Source organism: Pangasianodon hypophthalmus, chromosome 3, assembly GCF_027358585.1.
Source record: "Pangasianodon hypophthalmus isolate fPanHyp1 chromosome 3, fPanHyp1.pri, whole genome shotgun sequence".
Taxonomy (NCBI): Eukaryota; Metazoa; Chordata; class Actinopteri; order Siluriformes; family Pangasiidae; genus Pangasianodon; species Pangasianodon hypophthalmus.
The window spans coordinates 12,977,662-13,005,119 of NC_069712.1; the positions used below are offsets into that span (position 1 = coordinate 12,977,662).

General features: G+C 39.0%; 1 protein-coding gene and 3 non-coding genes across 5 annotated transcripts; 1 reads left to right on the top strand and 3 right to left on the bottom strand.

Annotated features, from left to right (window-relative positions):
- The first annotated feature begins 10 nt into the window (after positions 1-10).
- Positions 11-97, top strand: trnay-gua (transfer RNA tyrosine (anticodon GUA)). The gene is given in 2 exon segments: positions 11-47; positions 62-97. It is a non-coding gene; the product is annotated as a tRNA-Tyr (tRNA).
- Positions 98-2,940: 2,843 nt separating this feature from the next.
- On the bottom strand, positions 2,941-3,012 carry trnae-cuc (transfer RNA glutamic acid (anticodon CUC)). The gene has a single exon. It is a non-coding gene; the product is annotated as a tRNA-Glu (tRNA).
- A 206-nt stretch (positions 3,013-3,218) lies between these two features.
- trnak-cuu (transfer RNA lysine (anticodon CUU)) lies at positions 3,219-3,291 on the bottom strand. Its single transcript has one exon. It is a non-coding gene; the product is annotated as a tRNA-Lys (tRNA).
- Positions 3,292-8,371: 5,080 nt separating this feature from the next.
- Positions 8,372-27,448, bottom strand: dtx4b (deltex 4, E3 ubiquitin ligase b). 2 transcript variants are annotated; one of them, XM_053232713.1, is made up of 9 exons: positions 27,079-27,218; positions 26,636-26,850; positions 18,306-19,380; positions 13,341-13,402; positions 12,725-12,886; positions 12,446-12,507; positions 11,810-12,130; positions 11,620-11,709; positions 8,372-11,384 (listed from the first exon to the last, which is right to left on the bottom strand). In XM_053232713.1, coding segments are annotated over exons 1-9 (2,217 nt in total). In that variant the 5' UTR covers positions 27,081-27,218; the 3' UTR covers positions 8,372-11,156. The 2 variants fall into 2 exon arrangements, with proteins under 2 accessions (XP_053088688.1, XP_053088689.1); XM_053232714.1 differs by lacking the exon at positions 26,636-26,850 and having other exon boundaries at positions 27,079-27,448.
- Positions 27,449-27,458: the final 10 nt, after the last annotated feature.

Here is a 27,458-nt window from a genome sequence, read left to right on the forward strand (position 1 = left end):
GTGCCAGAGCCCTTCGATAGCTCAGTTGGTAGAGCGGAGGACTGTAGCGGATAACACGGAGATCCTTAGGTCGCTGGTTCGAATCCGGCTCGAAGGAGGCTGATTCTTTTCAAATACGGAGAAATGAAATGAAACCCGGACATTGAAATATTTGCTCGGTGAAAAAATTCAAAATCTACGCTCACAAAGATCTTTTTTTTTGTATCCGTCAAAAAACGCATCACTACCATTGATTTTCACCGAGAACATCAAAGGCAGATCTAACGCATGCCCATGAGTAAAAAGTACGCTCCGTCGTCGGCTAAAACAGTTCACCAGTTTTGAACTTTTGACGGAACACCTGACGTGTGCACGTGCGACAGCCAATGGGAGACGGAGAACTGTGGCACGTCTTCGGTGAGATGATACCCTTCACTGAGTTCATATAGTTAAATAATCTGTGCTACAAAATTATATTAGCTTAATAATTATTTTCCTAATCATGAAACAGTGACATTTAACAGTTCGTTTAATTTATAAATTTTAAATTTATATCCGGATTTATATATTTCTGTAAAGCTGCTTTGTGACAATGTCCATTGTTAAAAGCGCTACACAAATAAAACTTAACTGAACTGAATTTACCCTTGGTTTTAATTAAGGAGCCCAAGAACACACAAGAAACCCTATCACAACACCACACTACTCAATACAATTCTAAATAATTAAAATGATTAATCAAGCATAGTAACACAATAAAAAGGTCAAAGATCAAGCTCTCTGCAGCAGCCTTCCAGTGGTATTATTGTAACTGGCGGCCATGGTGACGACATTGTTCTGGCAGAGTGTGACACGTGCTCTGACACGCTTCTACAATGATACAGATACAGATACAGTAGTGACTGTGGCCAGTATCATGTGAGATTTTAAAAGGACACTGATGTCAGTTGTTCATTCTGTGACGTATACACCTCCGAGTGATACACGTCACTCTCACGTCGCACCTCGTGGTTGCAAAAACATAGTGGGAGCTTAGAGTGATTTTTAAGACTATACCAGAATTTGTTTTCTAAAACGTTATGGTGTTCTGTTAAGTGTCAAAATCAGAAAAGTGTTCATAAACACATTCATTTTTAGCACATACACTCGAATCAGACACCCTTCCAAGCCAACAGAAGTGCGGCTGTGGTTACAGGCCATTAGGAGGAAGAACTGGTCTGAGAAGCTCTGTCTTTGCAGTGCCCACTTCCTGTCAGCTAAGTAACTAGCAATCATATCAGTGAAGCTGGCGTGCTAACTAAGAATTTAACAGGCTTAGTTAGCTAACATGTTTAATTTATATGGTTTTAACAATCGCATGTAGCTTGCCTAAACTCTACATCAAGAAACTAGCTAGATAGCTAGGTCACAGTCTTACTGAGGAGATGCCTGTAATGTTTATCTAGCTAACTTTGTTCAGCTTACAAATGAATTTATGGCACCTGGCTGGACAACACCTTGGTTGTCAGTGCCACGATGTTCTCGATGTTGTAATCGTAAAACATTACATCTTAAACATGCCCACAAACAACAAAGTTGTAAGTATCAAAAGACTTTTAGACCTTCAATTTCTCTCTAGTACAGAGAGCTAGACCACCACTTACAGGATAGCATGTAGCCAGTGACAGGTCGCCAAGCCATAAGCCATGTGTTACTTAAGAACTGTTTATTATCATCCTGATGTAAAGTGATCTTGGGTTTGAGAAAAACTCTTTATAAATAAAGATTATTATTATTATTATTATTATTATTATTATTATTAGCCTATTCCTAAATAAAAGGAACGCAGTCAGATCAGTACCAAGTAGCGTCAGGTTTCTAGGCTACTCGGGTCTTTTTACAACCAGCAGGTTATTCCATGAAACATTTACATTTACATTTATGGCATTTGGCAGACGCCCTTATCCAGAGCGACTTACATTTAATCTCATTTTTTATACATCCGAGCAGTTGAGGGTTAGGGGCCTTGCTCAAGGGCCCAGCAGTGGTAGCTTGGCGGTGCTGGGGATTGAAACAAGCTGATAAAACCATGGTTTATTGAAAATAATACCTACTTTGAAGACCAAAGGGGTCTATACAGTGTATGACTTATTTTGAAATGTCACAAATGTCGTGAAATGACACACATGCCTGAAACAGATCAGGCGGAGTCATAGAGACTAAAAATGTGTGCGCATGTGCGCGCAAATCGGGCAGGGGACGCAGATCTGCAAACCCCGTGAGAGTGGCGAAACACTGGCTGGATGCGTAGAAGGCAAAGTAATGTTTATTTCTATGAAACAGGGACTAATATCGCTATTTCCTAAACCTGACAAAGATCTCGTTACTACATCATTGGTGCCCGATAACTTAAATGTGTATTAATAAGATTTTTGTTCCTTACATATGCCGATGGTTTAAAACAAAATACTTTTGGACTTTTTAAATTATTTTGATAATCTGAGGCTTTAATCTTGTTTCCAGATTTTTATGAGGTTTTCAACATAGTTTCTACTCAATGCTTTGAAAACTTTTGGCTTTGGAGAAAAAAATATATTAATAGGTATTAACAGGTCTGTGATTCTGTATCCAAAAGATTTCCCGTGAACAGAGGGATACGCCAAAGGATGTCCCATTTCTCCTTTTTTGTTTCTCATTGTAGTGGAATTGCTTTTATAAGATGTCATGAATTGCTAGGATATAAAAGGTTTAACAATTTATAGATTATATAGTTATAGGTTTTGGACAGGATCTTATTAGACTTTAATAATATTTAAAGACTGATGAAATTATGGCTTTACTAGAAAAACACAGGTCAGTATTTGAATCCCATAAATGTGTGGCATTTTTTCGCTTGTAACAAAATGGAAAGTACAAATATTCCTGGGTTTTCCAGAACTGAAATTTCATTTCAGTTTCTTTTCCAGGGCAGTAAAAGCGTCGTTCCCTGACCGGGAATCGAACCCGGGCCGCGGCGGTGAGAGCGCCGAATCCTAACCACTAGACCACCAGGGATCTGTAATCGTGGGATCACACTGTACACATGGCGATAGTCACATAGGCGATAAGCCATAAAACAGTAAAAAATTGCTAATTGTTTAATAACAATGTCGATTTATATCGTGACCTAAGTAAGGCCTGGGGGAAAGTCCCACCAACTATTGTTTCGATTTAGATTTTTACATGCGCATCGTTCATGTCCTAGACCTGAAAAACATTTGCGCCCAACGTGGGGCTCGAACCCACGACCCTGAGATTAAGAGTCTCATGCTCTACCGACTGAGCTAGCCGGGCTGATGGTTGAGGATGCAAAAAAATGTATCTAAAAGCCTCCCCTACCTCGACCTACGAAGACGACTCAAAGGTGAGTGCCGCTACCTGGCGAATAACACAGAGTAGTAGAGCTAACTCGTGAGCAGCACTGTGAATGAAGCTAATAATGTTAGCAATGCTAACGAAGGAAACCAACTTGATGCTAGGGGGCGGAGGCCGGGGATTGTTTCGCTAAACGGCCCTAAACCGATTCCCATTCATTCCCAATGGTTGTGCTAAACCACTACGGATGCGATATACTTTTGGCCACTGACGCTCTGTGGCGCTGTTCCGAGCTTTTCCGCCGCCGGGAAATTAGAAATCGCCATTTTACTTCCGGCCGAGCAGGAGAGAGAGATCGCAGGCTGCCGAATTACTGTTGTTCAGCATTATCGTAATTATTATTCAACGCTTTTTAGCTCAGCGATCAAAGGTAAGTTACTTTACATCACATCAGCATGTGTTTTATCTCCATTAATGTTGAAATCAGGTTAGTTTCTCTGCCAACACGCCAGCACGAGAGACTTTTACTCAACTTTACCCTACCAGCTTTTCTCTCTAACGCATGTTTGGGTGATTTAAACGCTAAACTATGAATGAACATGACTGTAATTTTAGTTTTTGTGTAATGCTTTTTGTGTTAAATACAATACCCCTCCTATGAGAGAGTGTTTGTTTGTTCTCTTTAACATGTCGCTGGTTAATTACAAGCTGACCTGTGAATGAACATGACCATTATTTTAATTAATTTAATTTAATTATTTTAATTTACATCTATTACACTATTCTAAAATCGCATTAGTTTCAGTCCTGTTGGAGTGTTTACTCTCTAACACATAGTTGGATGGTTTAAAAGCTAAACTATGAATGACCGTGACTTTTGGGTATTTATTTATTGATTGATTGATTGATTGCATGACTGTTTTTATGTGTAATGTTTTTTGAATGTCAGAAAACAAAGTGTACAGTTGCATTCCAGAAAACACATTGAATTTGGTTATTCTAACTAACATCGAACAAATACTGCTTTTTCTGTCTTGCAGGTCATCATGCCCAAAAAAGCTGTGTTTTTTTCAGGAACAGTTAAGGTTGTGTTCCGTAAGGGGCCACTCTCCTTCAGGAGTCAACTGAGGAGGCCAGGCTGATCAATCATAACCTGTCTCTGCTGGACGAGTCGGCACCAGTGAAGGAGGAGTTTGTCAGACAAAATGCTCTGACTGTGGTCCGTCAGAGAGGAGGTGACTTTCTTTCTTTCTTTCTTTCTTTATAAAGCACTTCCACACAACTACCGGTTGATCCAAAGTGCTGTACAATACAGCTAAAAAACAAATAAGAAACCACAAAACATCAAGACACAATATAGCAATACAGTTGACATGGCTAGGTAAAAGCTATTGACAAAAGATGTTTTTTAAGCTGATATTTAAATACTGGCAAAGAGGGCGCAGCGCTAAAAGAAGCTGGTAATTTGTTCCATAGAATAGGACCAGCAACATCGAAGGCTCGATCACCTCTGCAATGGAACCTCGATCTAGGGACAGAGAGGAGATCAAGATTACTGGATCTTGGGGACCTATTTGGTTTATGAGTAGAGATTGCCTCAGAGAGATATGATGGGGCTTGATTATGCAGAGATTTAAAAACAAAAGTTAAAATTTTAAAAAATAATTCTAAATTTGACTGGCAACCAGTCCAAGGTGACATCTCGGACAGGAGTGAAGTTTTTGGTGAATACATCCTGCAGTTTGGCAAATACAAGGGGAAGTCCTTCCGGTGGCTCCTTGAAAATGATATGGGGTACACCATCTACCTGATGAAAAACCTTGAGCAGGAAGAGGCTGCAGGAGTCTTTATGGCAGAGGGGCACAGCAAGAACAGTCTGTTGTCCTTTGTCAATTATGCCCACAGCTTTGAGGAAATCCAGTCTCTTCTTGGCTGTGTCCAAAAATCCAGCTGCACCAACATCCTCATCAGAGGATGACCAGCTGCTTGGTTTTGGAGCTCGTGCAAAGAGTACATGGCGGGAGATTTGGAACAGCAGGGCTGATGGTTATGCTTCCTTCATAATGGGGTAGCCTGTGTCCCAGGGACACGGACGTACAAACTGCAGCAGTACCTGCGGAATCGGCAGCAGTCAGCCCGTCCGCCCGTGCTTGCCTCAACTGCCACATCTGAGCCCATGGGTCAGTTGTTTATTTTTTTGCGTTCGCTCTTCTCAAGGAAATGTTTGCCATTGTGTCAATTGGTATAAACAACAATCTAGCTTGCAGTTGTATTATTTTCCACATATGTTATGCTTCAGTTAACGCAGAGGTATATTTTAAGAAATCCAAGTACAGTGAAAATGCAACCCACTAATTCTTGTCTTTCACCAACACAGAGATGGATGAAGATGATGAGTTGGAGAGCGCAATGCTGAACATCTCCCCCTCCAAGCTACGGGTGCAGTGTAAGTATTTCTGTCTGTACTGACTGCAGGTAGGGAATTGATTGTGTTTCAAATCATTTTCTGTCATATGTTTTATAAATGTGTTATATATTTTAATGTTTTGTGTGTTACAGCTAGCTCCACTACCACCATCATCATCATCATCATCGCCATCATCCTCAGCTGCTGAACTGAGACAGTCTACGGAAAAGGTTTTTACACATTAAGCACAGCACTGGCGCACAGTTCTCTTGAATTGTGAGATGAAATGTTATGTTCACCTAAATTTACAATGTGCATCATAAATGTTTAGCATTTAAAATTACATTGAATATTTATATAATCCCTCACCTCTCACACAGATAATTGCTAATAGAGGAATGGTTCTCTGTTCAGGAGACGGCAGCATCACAGACAGCTCTCCAGCGTGCAGGACACTTACTTTTGAGAAATGTGGCAAAGATGGTAAGGGTGTATTGCACTTGACTGGAATAATGAAAGCATTATGTTGTGTTGAATCTGTTCTAATTTTATAATGGATTGTTTATCCATCTTTTTAGAAGATCTCTCATCTTCAGAGACCACTTCATACAGTGTCCCACGCACAGCTGAGGCATCACTTGGTAAGATTTGTTGTGCACTTATCTGTATCATGAATGTAGTTGTTTTTCTTTGTTTAATGTTTTTTCTTATCAAGACTTTAAAACGGCTTTTTAATTATTATTTGTCTGTGTATTTCCAGAGCCATTCTCCCCTTGGTTCTTCAGTGTGCAGCCCACCGCCTCTGCAACAGACAGGTCAAACTAAGAATGATTAATTTGTGGCTTTGTTACCAGGCAAGAGTGATGACCGTAGTCCATGTCTGTAGCTGTAATTAGAAAATCTTTATTCTTTTGTCTTTTTATTTCAGTCACAATCAGGCATATCAGCCCTTCCTAAGATGCCCTCCTCCACAACCTCCTGGCTACGATCATGATGTCCGCCAGTGGAAGTGTTCCCATTAGCAGAGGATCTGGATGAAGACAGAGCTGGAATCCATGAGTCTATGCCTAGGGTTGCCGCCTGTGAGATATATCTTTTGCTTATATCTTTCACTTGGGATGAATATTTAACTAATGTAGATATGTTTTTTTTGTTTTTTTTTTTACTTTATTTTACAGGGTAATTAAGTTTATATTAATATGTATATATGAGCAGACTTATGTGTGTGTATGTGTGTATGTGTTTCTTCACTATTATTGCTTTTGGTTTTCACTGTTCTACTGAAGTGTTTAAAATGCAAATAATAATAATAATAAAAAAAAGGTAAACACTAATTGCTTGGTGTAATGTGGCTCTGTTTGCAGGTTTCATTATTTACTCTGTTATATTGCACACATTTAAACTGGTATGTTAACTTAAGACTCCCATCGCTCAATAAACCATATGCATTCAACAGTGGAATTCATTATATTAGAGTAAAACCTTATTTAAATTTCTCATTCACATTGCAGATATAACATAATAGTTGTATACTATTATTACTTTAGTAAAAATAAAAATGTTTCATTTCACTTATTGACATTTTGTAAAAATTAAGAAGTAATAAGAGTATAAAACTGTTGTGATATTTGTAATGGGTCAATGTTGACGTAGTGGTCAGAGATTTATTCTGTGTTGCACATTTGATGAATAAATATTTGAACTCTATATGCATGTCAACATTAATCAATTAATAACAATACATTGGCCATCAAACACATAAAAAAAAAAACATTTTAAACCACACTGCAATACTAATGCATCGTGATTATTTCAGAATTGTGTGGTACATATCTGTCTTTGTGATTATAATGCAAAAACTTATGTGAAACAATATTTTAGAGTCGCACTGAGTGGGATTCGAACCCCGGTCCAGACAAATATTAAAATATAATGTGAAAAAATCTGATTGGCTATGACATCATTTCAGCACCTGGTACAGCATCTTAAAAGCTTCAATTTGATTGGCTGGCACTGTGTGCCAGCTATACACGACTGGCCTCCGCGGGGACTGCTACCACAGTGCCCCTGGAGAAAATACCGTTTTTTATGGTTTTGCTACTTTTCTTTTTTTTTTTTTTCATGAAATGCATCAGAGCAAGATAAAAGGAAGTGATACTTGCTAGTTCAATACCCTAAAAAGAATATATCCAACTTTAGGGAGTGGGTCCCGAAGCAGCACTCACGTCCTGAAATAAAACACAACTTTATAAATATTAATTATGACTAAGTAAATCGATCACTAAGTGGTTCATGAAACAGGTGGTCAATATCTGAAACGAGGCTTTGTCTGTACTTCAAACTACTTTTTTCTTCATTTTGATGTGTCAGTATGTTACTTTCAAATTGTTCATGATGTCAAACAACCTAACAACATAAATGCTAGCATGGCTGCTTAAATACCTGGAAACTGAACCAAAGTGGCATCCTATAGTACACTACATAGGTTGTAGCGAGTATTCACAGTAAATGTAGGGCACTAATGCAGGGAGTAGGGAGCCATTTGGAGGCCAGACAGTGTTTGTAATATTAATCATGCACAAGACAAAAACAGCATTGCAGCTTGCAAATGTAAGTATAATATAATAAACTAGAAGAACAAATAACCCACACTTCAATTGGGCACTATATTTATTACAAAAGAGTCATAATAGAACCCAAGCAACTATCACTCATTCTTTATTTTTTATCATTTAATAACATACCTCAAATTGTTGTATTTACACCCTCCCCCCATTACTATATACACATATTTTGTTGTTTTGATCCTGTATTTATCCAAACTTCCTGCAGTGCAGAAAATACAATAAAAAAAAAGCTAAATGTTATCCATTTCACACACGTCTCCCAAACATGACTGTGAATGACTTGAGATTTCGGCTGTTTAGGGGTTTACGGGAAGAGGGAGCTGACTCTGCTCAGAGAATAAGACATTTTACACACTCAGAGAATTCTACGTTTAGGTTCCTTTTCACAAAGAAAAGACAATAACAAATACAGAGAATTTCTGTACACTTCAGAAAGACTGGGGAGTTCTATAACCTAGTACCTTAAGGTGTGAAATATTTAACTTGGAATGGCAAGAAATAAAGAAATGCAGGCACTAACACACTAAATATGTACTGAAAAGAAAAGCATGCAGAAAATAAGAAAATAAGTGTACCTTAAATTAGGTCAGAAAGCACACCATACATATACACACACACACACACACACACACACACACAATCAAGCGCAAACGCATGCATACAGTTGACACCTGTGCTCACACATGCATGTTTTCACACTTACAGAGACACAATTATGGCACACACTGAGTCAAAGACAGAAAGACAGAACAGGTCAGTTACTGACTGAACACACAAACTGGATAACAGACAGGGAGAGTACGGAAGGCAGTGAAACACAGCTTGGAACACACAAAAAAAAATCCAAATTTGTCTTTTAAACTGAACCAACACTGAGGCCACACTTGCATTAAACTGCAAACAGATCCCAAAAATTCAGTGGTGTATCTAGAGAACAGGTTTAAATATGAAATTTAAGGGTATGTGATTTGCATCTTTAATACACCATATAGTCAAAAATATGTGGATGCCTGACCATCATATCCATATGTGCCCATTCAAAAACCATGGGCATTAAAACAGGCTGGCTGTGGGGTTTGTGCCAACTCATCCACAAGAGCATTAGGAAGGTCAGTCAGCATTCCAATTCATCCCAAAGGTGTTCAGTGGGGTCGAGGTCAGGGTTCTGCGCAGGCCACTTGAGTTCTTCCACACCAACCTTGGCAGACCATGTCTTTATGGACCTCGCTTTGAGCACAAGGGCATTGTCATGATGAAATAGCTTTGGGCCCTTTGGTTCCAGGGAAGGGGAATCTTAATACTACAGAATACAAAGACATTCTATACAACTGTGTGCTTCCAACTTTGTGGCAACAGTTGGGGGAAGAACCATATATGGGTGTGATGGTCAGGTGTCCACACACTTTTGGCCATGTAGTGTATTACTGTTTTGAACACCTATCTATTGATATTTAAATTCCAAACTGCTGCTTGACCTTCCATTCTTTCCTCATAACCTGTTCAATATTAACCTCTTTGTACTAGCACTCTTGTACTATACCAATACTAAACATATTAAAATCCTCCAGCTCCTCTTAAAATTGCAAGTGGCCTTTACTTCCATTAATCTGAATGTGCTGTACCATAATCAGATTTGTCCTTTAAAACTCTATCACTATGAAAAGTCAGGACATTTTAATCATACCCAACACCTCAATGAGGCACTAATATATATTTGATATGGAGAAATCAGGGCTACAAAGAGTACATGTAAACCTGGACTGAAAAGGACATTTGATTTTGTTTAAACTAAACACCAACAGAAATCTTTTCAGTCACTTTTCAGTCCACACTAAGCATTCTCTTATTCTACAGAAACTACACCGTAGGTGTTTACAACTCTGTGACAGGGTAGTTCAACAGACTCAGCACTCTGAACCACACCCACATATCATCATCCATGACTCTTACAAAAATAATGCAATAAAAATTATAGGAAATAAATCTAACACATGGAATGGTATTACATAATAACAGCAATCATGATACAAGTTAAGCACTCAGGTCTCTGATTATATAACTCAATCATATGAAATGGTCATAAGGAATGTTTTTAAGGAAAAGATAATTATTTGAGGGCACAAGGCTTTCCTCTCACCTTCACACAAGCACACACAGACACACACACAAACCTTCACTACAGCTCTAACAAAACGGATACCTAATTTATGAGATTAAAACTACATTCTTTGGCCTTTCTTATTCTCATTCTTCTGCTTAGGCTCCCCACCACAAGTTTACCTTCCCCTCCATTTCCAATCTCTCTATTCAGTATACTTTCTTTTCCTTCTGTTGCTGAACCTTTATCATTTCCTTTCTTTCAGCGCTCCCTTTTCTTAGCTATCGGTATTAGTGCTGCCTATTTATTAATCAATGTCGATCAGAAATTAGAGGGCCAGGAACACCTGATTTAGTCAAAACACAGCTCTCATTCATTTTTGTATAACATTTGGTGCATAATTGAGCAAATGTCACTTCAGATGTGTTCTTTCCCCCCCCCCTCTTTCAGTCATTAATTCAAACACACAGTCACTCTTGGATGCACATACGTGCACTCATCCACACACACACACACACACGCACACACACACACACACACACACACACACACACTTTGTGCCTCAAAAGCAACTTTTCCCAAAACATACTATTTCCCAAAACCCAACAAAAAAGCCTAATTGTCCATTTATCCCCCTCTCGGTTTAAATCCACTTCTCATAGCTCCAGCCTTTGTTTGAACTCTATACTCTTTCCCTGCTCTTTCCTGTTCCTCACAGCTGCTGTCCATCCTCCTCTGTCATGCCTTGGGCCTTCAGCTCCTCCAACACATTATCCAGGTAGCCGGGGTCAGGGTAGCCATGGCCTGTAAGGTTGGAGCCAAACTCGGTTTTATGGTGGATCTCATTCCAGATGACTGTGTCTGACTCGCCCGTGGTGCTAGACGTACCCACTGAGAAGATCAGCCTCCTGTCCCATGCTACCAATAAAAGTCTCAACACCTATGAATTCAAATGCATAACTTTAGTCATAATGTACTATTACAGAATTCAGAAGAGTGAGTCAAACTGTCTTGCTGTTAATGGGAAATTTACAAAAACCAAGTAGCAAAACATACAGTACACATACATACAGTACATATACATATTATACTCTAGTACATATAGTAACATATAGTAGTAAGAAATGATGACACACTGCGATTGTTAACATACATGTTAAGGAGAGTCAACATACCTTCCGTCCTTTCTCACTGTCTGGAAGATAGCAGTGGCGCGGAAATCCTCTTGCAGTGAAAGGTTTTCCTGGGTTTGGGTGCTCAGAGCCCTTCAACAAAAAAAAAAAAAATTACATATATAGCATAAAGGTTTTATTATTTTTTTTTTAAAGATTATTTTTAGCCAAGCAATACATGAATATATGTCACCTGTATGCCAGGGGGTATGTTGTATATTATGCGAATAGTTTTGCAGTCAGGGTGTCCTGGGAGTGAGTGAGGAATGACGTGGTACTCCATCTTCCCAGGTGGTTGGTTGCCCGTCTTCACACCATAGATCGTCTTGCATGTGGGACACTGCAAGCTGCCGTCTTTGTTGCCATTGTTGTACATGGCTACAAGGCACTGCAGATGGTACTGATGGCCGCACTGTGTCAGTCGACCCACTGACTCTGCGCGGGACACAGCACCCACACCTGGGCCTTTATAACCAGAGGGGCCAGCCAAAGGCTCCATACAGATAGTGCAGTCCTGATCAGAATCAGTGATATTATTTTATTAAAAAGTATATATAATTGCATTTACACACTCCTGACACTCTATTCACATTTAAGAGGTTAAAAGAACACAAACCTTTACACAAGGTTAATAGCAATATTTGTATCCTTCCTACTGAGTGATATTGGTGTTCATATTAAGTGAAATCATAAGACCAAATTTTATCAGCTCAACATTAAGCTTAAGGGTTTATGCGATTTCTTCAAAAGTTCAGGTCAATGTTCATACATGAGCCAACACCAGAGCACCAGAAGAGCAAAGAAAGGGTGAGAGAATGATGTGTCATACCTCTTCAGGAGGATTCCTGACTTTCTGTAGGTACCTCTTCACTACCTCCTCTGGAGTCTTGCCTAGAAAGGAGAAAATTTGTGTTTTTTTTTTTTTTTTTTTTTTTTTTTTTTAAAAAAAGAACCATTTATGTTTATGTATGATATCCTTTGGAATTATCTGCTAGAAAGGCTTATAAATTGTGATACGAGTCTCAGCAAACAAATAATAGTAGTTTGTAATTGAACACACAAAGTTGTAATCTGTATGTATTTGGAACTTATTTGTGTGTAGCCATACCTTTGCGAGCCTGTTTTTTGGTGGTTTTCCGGCAACAGTGTCCAAGACCAGGGATGGGTTTGATGTCACTCTTGCTGACAGGAGGAGGGTGCAGCACCAGTTTAGGAGGACGAGTCAAACACACAGGCAGCCCTGCTGCACTCATCAGAATACCTGTGATTCCTGGAACACATATACATACACAAGGGCTGTAACAATAAATGGTGACACAGTGCATCACAATGCAAAAATATGATGTGCATCATGGAAATATGTAATACATGTTGTGGAAATCAGTATTCTATTAATTTTGTGTGTACTGCATTTGCACCAGAGGTCCCAATCTGTGCAACCCATAGGGTTAAAAATATATAGAGTGCACGTAAGATCTGCAGTTGTGAAGTTCAATAGCCCCGGACTGCAACGGCCAACAGACATACATTATATGTTTATAAAAACACGTTATAATGGTCAAAACAATCTCTTTGGTAGCCTTCAAACAACACCAGAGGCCATGGATATCGGACACTTTAGCTGACTTTGGAGCTCTATTTCTGCTACAGAGCTCATTATGTTTCAGTCGATCGTTTTCAAAGTCCCCAGGTCAGACACTTGGTTTATATTTTTACAGCCTTACCTGCTAAAGCTGGATGGATGGGACTGGAACCATTGAGGTTCTTCACTGGCACTGTTGGAACTCTATGAGCAACAACAAAAAAACATATGTCAATTCTGAGATATATAGAATACTTTAAACCTTAACACACTAAACAAATGTAACTAATGTACATACACAAACAATAAGTTAAATAATGTTTTTAACAAACTGGCAAGGTGTCAAGAGATACATTTGCCATAGCTGAAATTCGATGTTAGCTGTACTAGCAGACCTGGCTTTGAACAATTAAACTTACTAATAGAGCATTCCAATTGCTGTCTGTCTGTTGACCTAGATCACTAAAGCTAGTAAGAATATTAAAACCTTTAAATAATAACAGCTTTTTTCCGAGTGTGGCTGCTCTGTAATACTATCCACATACAGTACTGGTACAGTTGTAATACTGTCCACATATACATTCTTGTATTGTCACGAAACAGCACAGTTCCAAATTACTCAGTTAAATAAACAAAATAGCCCTGTACACATAAAAAAAAAAAGAAATACAAAAAAATGTAAAATGTGAAACACACTTCGCATATCTAAAAGTCTTGTGGTTTTCTCCTGCTCTCCTACAGCCCTAATCCATTACTTTCCATCTGGTGACTGACCTGACAACACACAAACACCACATCTGCAACAGATTGTATGTACGTCACAAGCTAATGCAATAACAGCTCATATAAACACTCTCCTACATTTAGACACACACACACACACACACACAAGCATACAGACATATTCTAAAACATCAGCGCCAACAGCCTATCATGGCTCAGACCTACTCCTTTAGAGGGAGACATTTTTTGGATATGCATTACTTTAAAAAAAATAGGGAGGTGTTAAAATGAGATTACAGAACAGAGTGAAGGGCAGCAGGATGGACCTTGCTGTTCATTTGTGTGGCTTTTTAATATGGACCTTGTGACCAATCAGAGAATTCAGATTTTGCTACTTAAAGCTGGTTCACTTGTTATTTTGTAAAATTGCAAATGAATACTGGTCAGTATGTGGTGTTGACAAAGTGAACATAAGCCAATTATGATGACCACAATTAGCCTTTTTTTAAATCAGCAGCAGCTTTACAACCATTGGATTAATCATGCTACAATGGATTACAACAGGTCAATGGATCAGGAACTGCGTACATTTGTGTACACATTTCAGATCTTTCCCTTCCTCACATGTGTATAGTGATATGGAGGAAGGTTGGGAAAAATGGTTCAGTATCATCTTACTGATACCAATTTAATAACGAAAAGTTAATATAATGTGTTTTGGATGCAAAACTTTGTCTTTGTTCCCCACCAGCTATTAATTTGTTTTGTAATATATTATCTATTATTATCTATTATCTGTTTAGTAATACAACCTAGTGTTTTAGCAAAGTGCTTAAACTACATTTTGAATAAATGGTCAGGTGCAATATGAGACAGATAGGTGCTGGGGAATGTTTAGTCACATTTGATCCTTCGTTAATCTAAGAAACATTAGCTCACTGTCTCAGCTGACCCACTGATACACAGATGCAAACAAAAGAGTGGGCTCCTTCCACCCCACCCACTGTTTGAGGAGACATAACAGGAACAATGATGAGTAGATACAAGGATTTGTGATATATGTGGTAAGAATAAATGAGTAGATTGAAACAGGGATATAATGTATAAGATTAACAACAGGAGGGGAGGTAATAAGTAAGGAATAGCAACATGTGATTAACAAGTATGGTTGCCTGCTGTTAACAAGTGTTTGTGTTATCTGACAAGTGTTATCTGATACCTCCCTTTACTACTCACACCTTTTGTGTAAATTGCAGATAATTGAATCATTAGTTCAGAACTGAATAAAGGCTTAAGCGACAAGAGTTTTCACAATTTTTGCAGAAAGCCATCTGCTAAAATGTGAATTAAATCAATTTACACTTAATAACAAAATTATAATAATTTGACAAGTATGAGTGGTCCCAGATTGTTACTGAAAAGAAATACTGTTAATGGAAAAGAAAACTGTATTTAGATCCATGTCTATACAAGAAAGGTTTGAGATTAAAATTCAGTGTTAATGATAAGGCCCAAGTTCTCAGACTATTATCTAATCTAATTAGATGATAAATATAACCACCAGCAATCAAATGCTTCAATCTCTGTACTGCTAATTTCATTTCAGATATTAATATATAAAAATGGTCCAATTTTACAAAGATGTAGCTCTACAAATAGAGCATTGTTCACATTGCTCACATGTAACATCTAAAGCACTAACCAATCAAAGCTTTGCGGTTTGTTGGCATTCAGAGTCAGCGTCAGAACGAATCTAACACAAGGTCATAAGACTTCCCACAGAGGGGCAAACCCAGCCATTTAAAAATTGAATCAGGGAAACAAAACTGTATTGAGAAACAAGCAAGCATCTCAATATGACCAGATACACTCTCGTTCTACCTTTCTTTCTCACACACACACACACACACACACACACACACACACACACACACACACACAGAGCTATGCCACTTCGTGATAATATGCTACAACACGCAGTCATATGAATGGAGCCTTCACCATTATCATAATCTCCATTGACCAAATCACATAAATACTCCCTTTATTTCAGTTTAGATTTGTTAAGACGGTGGCAGTTTTAGCCTTCGTCTGCGAGGGTCTAGTTAAGCCTTATTGTTTGGAGAGGTGGGGGAGGAGAGAGCACTTTACAGAGTCCAATGTTTCAGTGCACACACATGGACACACCCACACAATTCATTTTCTATTGGTTTAGACCAAATATCAGAAAAAATCCTGCCTCAAATTTCTTGGAAGATACTAAGATAAGACATTTTTGTTCATGTTTTAAAACAGATTACAGTTTCAGTACGTTGACATAAGAAGAGGAAAATCGGGATTATTCAACTCTACATGTACGAACCTATTGAATGATGATAAATCTATCACAGCAGGCTGTGTTTGCTAGGTTAGATTTTGCTTTCTAGTTTGCTCAGATCTGAAGTGACTATTCATGCATGAATCCACAGATTTGATCAAAGCTTTGTCGGCAGGATTTGCAAAGTAGTTCAGACTATAAGGTGAAAAATTCTGGTGTAGTAAATGAAGACGCTGGAAAGTCACCAAATACTTATACTTTGTACATTGTATGTTGGGTGATTACGGTTTCTTAGACCTATAAAGAGAATTTATTTCTTATATTAATTTTCCTCTGTTCTTCTCAGCAGGTATTTAACCAATGTTTACTTTTCTGCATGTTTTATAATGAGCAGTGGAAGGTGTGTATATGTGTGTGTTATAACCTAAAGAACAGTTAACTGTAACCATTTCTGTTCATTTCCATTTGTTTTAAAATGAGTCAATAAAACCACTTCCTGATGATAATTTCTGGCCCTTAATTCCCTGTTCCCTACGGTGCTCAAACATCAGTTTCTATGCAACATTCCTTGTTGGCTTTGGCCATTATATTATTTCCACAGATTCTATATAATCATGTTTTACCAGCCTTCCTTTAGTAGCCAGTCAGTCCTTGCATCTTTCCTCCCTAAACGTGTGTAATGTTATCAAAGCTCGCAAAACTCATAACTCAAGATAGCCGTATATAGTACAATGCAATAATGATTGTACTTTCATCCCTTCACATACACATGCACACACTTGATGGAAGCAGCATTGTGTTGCTAATGCTGACTAGGCTTTGCCATGCCAACAAAAGGTTACCATAGAAACTCTAGAAGAACAGACAATGAGGGTGGGGGGTGGGGTAAAAGCCTGGGAAGTGGGTGGAGATGAGAAAGAGAGACAGAAATGTGGGAGGTGGGCAGACTGAGGGAGGTTCAGTCCCCCGCCCAGACTCCCCTCACAATCCTCTTTTCAATGTTTTTCCCCCTCGCTTACTTCAGCTTCATTCCTTCACTGTTCAAATGCTCAGTTCTGTCCCCAGATGGTCATCAAGCCGAGACGGGCTGGATGATTTAGCAGTGTGAGAAACACACTCCCCCACACTGCACTGCATCAATGTGCACATAAACATGCAGCCTACAAACACTCCCCCAATAAATTTTGCCGCGCACACACACATGCGCACACACACACACACACAGGAGTATAGATATTAACATGCAACAAGTCTGTACACAGACATTCACAAATGTGCAACGTGTGAAAGGTAGCCATATTAACTGCACACACACTGTTCAATGCAACAGTACAAAAACCAACAGGTGACACCTGAACAACCTAGGAAATGGAAATGAGACCATTATAATCTCTTGGTTCTCTAAACTCTAACCAGAGATGTATGACAGAACAACATTCATACAAGTAACAGTGTTGCTGTTTAAAATTTTACAGCATGATAGCCTAGTCTAAAAACATCACAGTTATAATGCTTTCACGTTATTAAGGATTACTGTGAGGTAATCATGAGATCATACACCATGACTATACATGAAACCGTGACAACCGTGACCACAACTCATCTAATCATAATGAAAGGACACTAAGAGCAGGGGCTAGATTTAAAATCATGCAGGGAATTTAATCAAACAACAGAACTTTATTCTTCTTCAGGGAGAAACTGCAGAGCTCGTCTAATTCCTATTTTCCGTCTTTTCAGTCTTTAAAACATGCTGTTATAAAGCAAATTAAACATATTACAATCTCTTTAAAGAAATGTACTGATGCCCTCACACTGAATGAATGACTTCTACTGCAGAGGAACCCAATTAACAAGAGGTGATTGTCTCAAACTACACAAACCGGCCTGCTACACATTAGTAATTAGGTTGACACTTTCAAAACTGTAAACAGGTGATGCTATTGCACCCTGGCAACCAGGACAAGAAAGTGAAAAAAGTGACCTAACTAGTACATAAATATGATGTTATTTTGTATCATGGGAAATACTGTGCAGTGTAACAAGACAATAGTAGGCATTTCTCACCCAGACGCGATGAGTGCCCGGGATTGTGCCATAGCAATTCTTTGTAGCGCTGGCCGGCTCAGCCCTGCCAGACTGGCACGAGGAGGCAAAGGAGCGGCACAGGCTGCAGAACGCTGAGGTGGAACGGCTGTTGATGCTGATGATGTGGATGAACATGACGTGCTGCTTGTAGCCACAGTGATGAGTGTTGCAGTTGGCACTGATGGAGATGATGTTGTTGAGGTGCAGTTTGGCATGGATAAAGACTGCTGATGGGATGCTGGTGGAGGTGGCGGAGGGGGCAAAGATGGAGGAGGGGGGCGATTGGAGGACAGTGAAAGAGTGGCAGTGTTTGAGGTGAGCATGGACAAAGACTGAGCAAAAGCAGCAGCATTCTTGGGCTCTTGTGAGAGAGAGCGGTTCAAGGACAGCCCATGAGGAAGTGTTTGTGAGTATGAATTTGATATGGATGAGGTTGTAGAGGAGTATGGAAGTGTCCCTCGGCTGGATTTAGGACTGAGTGCTTTTGTGGGTGGCAGTCTTCGTCCTAGGGTTTGTGATGCCATGCTATTTGCTTTCACACTCAAGACAAGCATGCACTGTTGGCAGGCACACGGCTGTCCAGGAGGGGAAAGAGATGACATTGAAAGTGTTCCACTAGGGTAGAGTGGACCACCATTTCCACTTGAGCTAGATCCAGAAACTCCAACTCCCAGAAGTGCTCCAGTTGAACCTCCACCTGAAGTGCCTCCACCACCAGCTGCCCCTCCAGGCCCAGCACCCCAACCTTGGGAGGCTTTCGGCAATGGCCCAGAGACGAGTGGATAGGCCATGTCTGAGCGTCTCTGGATGCGGCGGCGCCTCTGTGTTTGCTGATTGATCTGAGTCATACTTTGAAAGTCCACGAGGTAGCAGAAGCCAAGCGGTGCCAGATCCAACCATGGCTGTTGGCGATCCCGTGCCGCCTGCAGGGCGATGCACACCTCCATGTCATATGGTGTCCAAGAACCCGCATCATTCTCCCACTCCCACAGCCAACCCTGACCTGGTGCTGAAGTGGGGTCATAGAAACTTCTACGTACTGGCCTTAAAGTACCTGTAAGAAGGAGAAAGAGACGTCAGATGGTATTAATTTAACTGTTCCAGAAACTATTTACCAGTAGAGCATTCATTGCTTTGTTGTATTTGTTAAGGTAAACACCACTGGAGATACTAGCTAAATGCCAGAATCTACACAGTGTGCTGGGTGCCTATGCAATTTAACAAATATTTCATAATGATTCAAGATACATTTTTTATTTCATTTTTTATGTTTTATTTTTTAGTTTTAATTAGTGAATGCTATAACTATATATAATGCTATAACTGCCCAGAGTCCTTAAATATCTCTGTGTATGGTTATCAAATGAAGTTTTTTTAAATGCTGAATTTCTTAAAGACTGAACAGGCATGCATGTAATTTTTAATCTATGGTAAGAGGCAAGTAAATGTTCTAGAACTGACGTACTAAAGGTTATAAAGGAACATATTACAGAAGACACGAAATTATTGTAAATTCTTGACCTTTTTGAGCACAAGCATTTCACAATTGCACTTTTATATGTATACATTGTCATATAATACTGAATTTTAGCACGATATAAATTTATGGCTAAAGCCCTGAGCCATATCTCACATCAGCTTCTTACAGGACAAACAAGGAAAACCATTACATAAGCTATTATCAGGACATTATTGCTATAGTTATTATAGTACTGTAGTTTAAAAAGGCCTCAAATTATTGAATTATTCTAACATATTATTACAGTTAAATTACTGAACTACAGAATAGTGTTTCTATCTCAACAAGAAAAGATAAAAAAAAAAAACAGGTTCTGGTCTACGGTCATGCAAAATCTCAATAACTGGTTGTACGTGAGTATGCACAATAGATCAAACTAGTTCCTGTTTGTATATGGGCATAGCCAGATCAAACATGCGCAAACAGTGGTTTAGTTACTATTCAACAGACAGAATAGTGAGATTAGTGACCTACAGAGACACAATTTAAAAAAAAAAAAAAAAAAAAAAAAAAAAAAAAACATGATGTGTTACTTAATGTATTTTTTTTACTTGTACCACTTTACCTGATCAGAATGAAACTCCAAGTTAAGATCAAGACTGCAACCTGGTATGATTTGATTCTGTCCAAGTGTTTCCATATTACATTTACAGCATTTGGCAGACGACCCAGAGCGACTTACATTTATCTCTTTTTTTTTTTTTTTAATACAACTAAGCAGTTGATGGTTAAGGGCCTTGCTCAAGGGCCCAGCAGGGGCAGCTCGGTGGTGCTGGGGATTGAACTCATAACCTTCTGATCAGTAGCCCAACATCTTAACCACTGAGCGACCACTGCCCATATTCATCTCATTAGCTACTAGTCTAGACCATAATCACTTCCTCCCTTCCCCTTTGTGCCCTACTCCGCAGTGATCTTTGTGTTTGGTAAAATAACCTTGTTTTCTTTCATTACCAGATGAATGGAACGGCATTCCCTTGATCATTATGTTCTTATTTCTCTTCCTCCCCAAGAGTTAGTACCACTGGAGAAAGGGTGAAACTTAAGAGTGAATGAAAGACCTAGGGGCCTCCAGCAGCAGCTTGCTGTGATAGTAAACAAAGCTTTCACACCTGTCTGTAAGCACTGCTCATGCTCAAAAGCCAGGATATTTGAAATATTCATTTCACATATTTCAAAACAGTACCGCTTCACCAGACAATTAAACTGATTATTAACTGATTTTTCAGAGTATATAAGTATTTTCCTGTTTGAAAATATACTTAACTGGAGATCCAAAAAGCAAAAAATGCCCATGAATATAGTTTTATGAAAAAGGAACTCAGTTACATCTGAAATATCTACAAATATTGTGTTACTTACCCTTGGTGGACTTCCTGTTCATGTTCTGATTTATACAGTATTTCACTTTGGATATTCATCCAGAAGAAAGAAAAACAATATCCTAGCAATATAAAACACTTCTGAAGACATGAACTTCTAAAGAGGGTAATAAGTCCAGCTTAAGTTCTCTTTAAATTCACAAATTCAATTTATTTTTAATTAACCTAATTGTTTATCAATGATTGCTAAATAAGATATTCACAATACACAACTTTTTTTTAAATCAGATTTAAAAAATATAGCAAAAAATGTGTTTTTTTAACCATCGAGTGGTTAGTTTTTTTAGGTTAGTTAGGTTAGTTTTTTTAACCAATATTCCTATTTTAAATATATTTGTTACTGTACCTTTTCTCAAAAAATAAGCCAAATAAACTGGACGTGCAAAAAGTACACAGCAGTCACAGTGGTAAAGTACAGTGGACAGCAGATTTTGACACCAAAAAGAATTAAACAATTATATCAACAGATGGTCATGTCTGCTTTCACATGCCAATCAATGTGCCCTCAGTGATAATGGGAGAAAAACTGCATCTGTATATGGATGTCTGTATTAAATGTATGTGTGTGTGTGTGTGTGTGTGTGTGTGTGTGTGTGAATGTGTGTATGTGTAGAAGGTCAATGTCTTAGTATATCATATAGTGTGACATTAGGTTCAGGATCCCAGGACCTCTGAGGCGAGACAAAGCCTGAAAGCAGGTGTACAGAGACGTCCATCTGTTCAACTGTGAAGAGCGCCTTGCTTCTGTGACCTCCTGTTTCTCTAAGCCACTTCTCACATGCTGACTATGTGAACTCCTTATCTCGCTTTATTGCAATTCAAGCAGTAAAACTTTTTTAAAAACTTAAACAGTAAAAGTAAGTAAAACTTATGATTTATAAATTTTCATAGCATTAGAAACTATACTGTGCTGGAGAAAAACATGCAGAGAGACCTTCCCTTTTCTAGTGTGACTGAAAATCCGTTCAAACACAAAGATACACTCTTCAGTAGAGGGAATCAAATACCTGTAATAAAGTGACTAATACTCATGGCAAGCAAACAAATTGAACTATTTTGCCCAAAATATTGCCCAAAATATAGCTCAAAATAGCCTTTGGGTGATATTTGATTGCCACAGTAGAATTCCTTCAATTTACTTATGTTAGTTCTATAAAGAATGAGTGATAATATTTGTATTGTCACTCGTTCAACTTTCATGAGATTTTTACTACTAACTGCTTCACACAAAACTTTTGACAGGATTCTGTAAATGTTTTTCAGTCCAGTGACTATATTTCACTCTAAAAATCTCACTCTGTCATCAGAAGTACAAAAGTCCTGCTGAAAGTGAGAGGAACCAGTAAGACTGTGGCCTTCAAGATCTTAGAGGTTGTGAACAGAAAAGTGTGCAAAATGGATCCCACAGGATATGGAGCCTCTGACACTGAGACTAGCTTTGCATTAGTTTTGAAAAATTCCTAATTACCAGAGAGATGCTGGAGCCAGCCAACGAGCAGATAAAGCACAGATAAGACATTATTAGTGATGACAATAATCCTATGAACAGCTAAAGTATACCATCTCATGATTTAAGATATTTTGGCCTGATTTTGGCCTGAACAAGCATACTGAGTGCCTTTATTCAGATATCCTTAGTCAGTAGAATAAGGGCAAAATGTCAGCAGCTCTCAGCACAGGCCACCAAGGTATTATAAAAAAAAAACATGTTATGCCTCAAATAAGTAATACTGTGCCATGGGAAAAAGAGAAATACTACTTTCTGAGAAGCAGGAACAAATCTGTGGTGTCGCCACTAATTTAAGTTGAATAACACAGCTCAACATACCGTAAAGTCTATAATATACAATGTAAGCCTTATAAACAATGCTGTGTGGTTTGTGGCTCAATTCTAGCCCAAGTGTTTTCAAAAAAGGCATTCACAGCATGACATGTTTCATACAGCCCATACCACAACCATTTCATTGGTCACATTTACATTTGTAAAATAAATATATATTTCTGCAATTAAATGCAAAAGTATTTTATTTATATATATATATATATATATATATATATATATATATATATATATATATATATATATATATATATATATATATATATATATATGCATTGAAAATAATATGAACCCTAATCACAGCAGCTCCCCTCCTCCCTTAATTCATTACTCTTTCTTCACAGTCTGATTCTCTCTTCTATTATTTTCTTTTTTTTTCTCTTTTCTATTTGACAATGACTTGTGTGAAACAGTATATGTCAAGGAAACAGCAAACAAAGGCTCTTCTGAGAATAAACAGGGGTGGAGGATTTAGTAGAGAAAGATACAGAGAGGAAATAAACAGACTAACCCAGTTCACAAAATAAAATGTGTTAGCAGAAAACCAAATTCTAACTCTGTGCTCTCCTCAAAGCAATCACATGAAAGTGATTAGCAAAAAGGAAACCTAACCCAGCTTTGAGTGTGTCAGTGTGCACGTATTCATGCATGAATTTGTCTGTGTGCACGCATGATTAATCTCTGGCTTTCATTGGAAAACACACGGGGCCCAGGGCTGTTGAAACGCTATACAGCCTGTTGCGCAATCAGAAGGAGAAACTTAAAGCCCCTCTGTTTTCTTCTTCTGTCCCCATTTCCAAATTATTCCCCTAACCCCCCTCTCAGTCAGTCCCTGCATAGCACTTCTCCCCCTTCTGTGTCTTTGTCCTGCATTTTTCAACTTGAAAGTGGCCCATCTCCCAGGCCCATGTGTGCAGTAGAAACTCTCCTAGATTAAACCTCAGCATTTGTGTGTGCGTTTGGTCTGGTTTTCTAATTTTTTTTTAAATTTGGCATGAATCTTGCTGGTTCAGACCAGCTGGGTATTATGGAGGCTCTAGCACAGTTGGATCACATCTTTAACCCCTTTGCCAAATAGAGTTAGAGAGCTATGTTCTTTCTCTTTCAAAACGATTGGGGTATGTGTGCATGCACATGTCTGTCTCTGTGTGTTTCAGCACAAGGTGTTTAAATTTTTTGTTCTTTTTCGTTTCTATTACTCCTGGAAGTAATGCTGAAAAAAAGAATTCCTTAAATATCCTATTTTTAATGAAATTGGTGTAACTGGTTTCCACTGTCACTGACTCTTTTATGAAAATCTCTCATAAGGCACTTAACTCCCTATGATTAAAAATGCTAGCATGACACAAATGGGTGGAAATGCTTATTAATCACTGGCGACAGGCAGAAGCTGTTATCCCATGGCCTAATGAATTTTGAATTGCCTGCTTACAGTGTCACTAACTCCTTGATAACATTATCAGATAAGGCATTTCATTCTCTGTGATAAAAATGCTATTCATGACATTTTTTCTTGTTGTTTTTTTTGTACTTTTTTAGTTTAGAAAACACATTATTACTTGATAAACAACTGTGAATGAACTGGGGCACTGTACTCTTTGTGCACCCTGTACCATTGGTTAAAAGATTATAGGTTAGTTTAATTACCTATCTGTAAAATGACTTAACAGCCAAGATCCTGTGAGGATATTATAGTAATAGAGAAGAAATTTTAGATTATTACTTCCTACAAAGACTAACCTGTGACAACTTAAAGACTTAATAAGCCAGAAAAATGTCTTCACTCTCTGGATTGGGTCACTTCAGCAATTACACATAATGGTGTTCAAATGGGAATGATCGGGGGAATGATCGGGGCCATACTACACTTTCTTTCATCAGGGACAGGTATATCTCTCTTTTGTCTTTAAACAATGTTGTCCTCTGATCACATAATTAGCAGGCTCGGTATGGCTAATCTTTCTGTCTTGGTAAATTTCTCCCCTCCTGTTTGCTCTGCGGATTCTGTCCCACGCTCTCCACTCACATCTGTTCCTCCGATTCAACAAAGAGAGTGGGTGATGGTTTCTTTTCCAACCACCCCTCACTCGCAAATGTTTGTAGCCCCCCAACCCCCACTCAAAAACTGACTTGTGTTCCCTTTCTCAGCCTCTGTGCCTTTCTGTCTCTCGCACAACAAATCCCAACTCAAGCCAAAATTCCCACAAGATGCCCTGTCATGCATAAAGAAAGCAATTAAAAGGCAAACAATATATAGACCACTGATGATTATGATGCTTCTGAATTAAAAACGCTCTGTGCTCACACTGTTCGAAATATTTTCTCACTTTTCTTCTGCTCTCTCCACTCTACTTATTGTAACTCATTTCATCTCGTCAGATTTCCCTCCAGAGCAACAGCTGCATAAGTAAGACTCGTTCTAATAGGACAAAAATGTGGCTTGAAGAAAAACAGCTGTTTTATGGTGTCACATTTTTCGTTCTCTCTAACTTGATAGACCAGGGGTCATCAACTGGTGGACTGTGGTTTGGATATGGACCCAGCCAAATATTATAACATGTCTAACCAAGTACTTGAAAAAAATACTGTAGCAGAGTCAATATATGTATGAAAAAAAAAAAACTGGCCCTGGTTCAGCAAGCCAACTTTTCTACATATGAACCAGTTCATCTTCTATAGCAGATCCTCTGTTGTGGCTTATTCAATTATATAATATTTAAATAAATTATTTAGCTGAAGGCAGCTCATCAGGCCAGAGATTAGCTACAGGGCTAGAGACTTTAGTTCAGAAAGGGGAGAGTTTTCACTCAACGTTCATAGATTTTTCATTTTATTCACCCTCTCTGGTCTGGTTAGCAAATGACAACATGACCCAGTTAAGCAAAAAGCTGGCGAAGAAGTATGTTTTTTCTCCCCACGACAAATTCAAACCAGTCATGTTTCCAGAGTCCATGGCGCTAGTCAACAATTGTAACGTGTAGCACCATTACAAAACAAAACAAAACATAAGCACTTCAATAGTCTTATGTATCGTCATAAACTAATCGCAGTGGTTTATGGTTAATCATTAGGAGATTACTGTTGTCGCCACTCAACCATGTTAGTTTCTTATGTGGTCCTAAGCAAGATATTTTGATGTAATGTATTTTATGTTATGTACTGCAAAAAACCGCAAGTTCACTGCAACTTCTCTGTTAACAATCAACTTGTCACGGTTGTCACAGCTTACTGGAAAGGGTGTGAACTACAACTCTATTGAACTGTTGCAACACATGACCGCTCATGACAAAAGCAACCGACAAAAACAGCGTCTTGCTAAGACCTGTGAGGAGTGCTTCTTGTGCTATATGTCTTGTATATGAAAGTCTAGGCGACGAGACTTGTGTTGAAGTGCATGAGTGGAGAGGTAGCTCCAAGACTAAAACCTAACACAAGAACACAGCTTCATGGCTTTGACTCTACGAGAATTTCTGAAAACGTTCAGAGACATACAACATGTTTCAAATTCTCTAATTAGACCCGAGCCACCGTTAAAAAAAAGCCTTCATTCAGAGATCCCTTATCTTACCTGTGTCCTGTCTGAACTGATGCATTGACTGTAAGTCGATGATGTAGGGCGAGAGGCGGCTGTCGGCTTGGCCTAGCACGACGCTCCCTCCCCGGGATTCGCTTCGGATCACCGCCTCGATGTGATGAGACACAGCCGGGCTGTAGGGCCTCCAGCGGCCGTGCTCGTTCAGCCATTCCCATACCACCGCGGCCGAGGCCAGTAACATTGTGTCCCTGAAAGCCCCAAATGTATCGTAAAACACACTCTTCTCATTTCAGGCCACCGCACTAACAGCTACATATTCCCGAGACTTGACAGGCAAAGATAAACAAATTAACGTTAAGCTCACCGAAATCACTGCAACACACTTCAAAATGTACCCCGTATACTATGAAAAGCTTATAGAAATCCTGTGAAACACATACTACCGCCATACAACATGACTGAATTTGTTCACTCACATTTACTTAGCTTATAGCAGACTAGGGAGAGAAAGAGCAGCATCTGGGTAAAAATCTCCGTCTCATTTTCATGGTGGCAGCGCCGGTTAAGAGGTGTCAGTAATAAGCGATTGAAACAAGCATCAGGTAAACCATTCATCCGACTCATTCGTGTATATCCACATTTACACCGACTCAGGTTTCCCGTCCGTCCATCACAGCCGACGAGTCGGTAGCGCAGTGGCTCGTATCTCGTCAGTGCGCTGACATGTAGCTCAGCCCACTCCGCGCGTCGCTGCTCCGAACAGGAGGAAACGCACCCAGATCAACCTCCAACGCCTTTACATTACTGCCACTGGCGCATGCACACCACCGAGTCCAAACATGTCACCAAACACCAA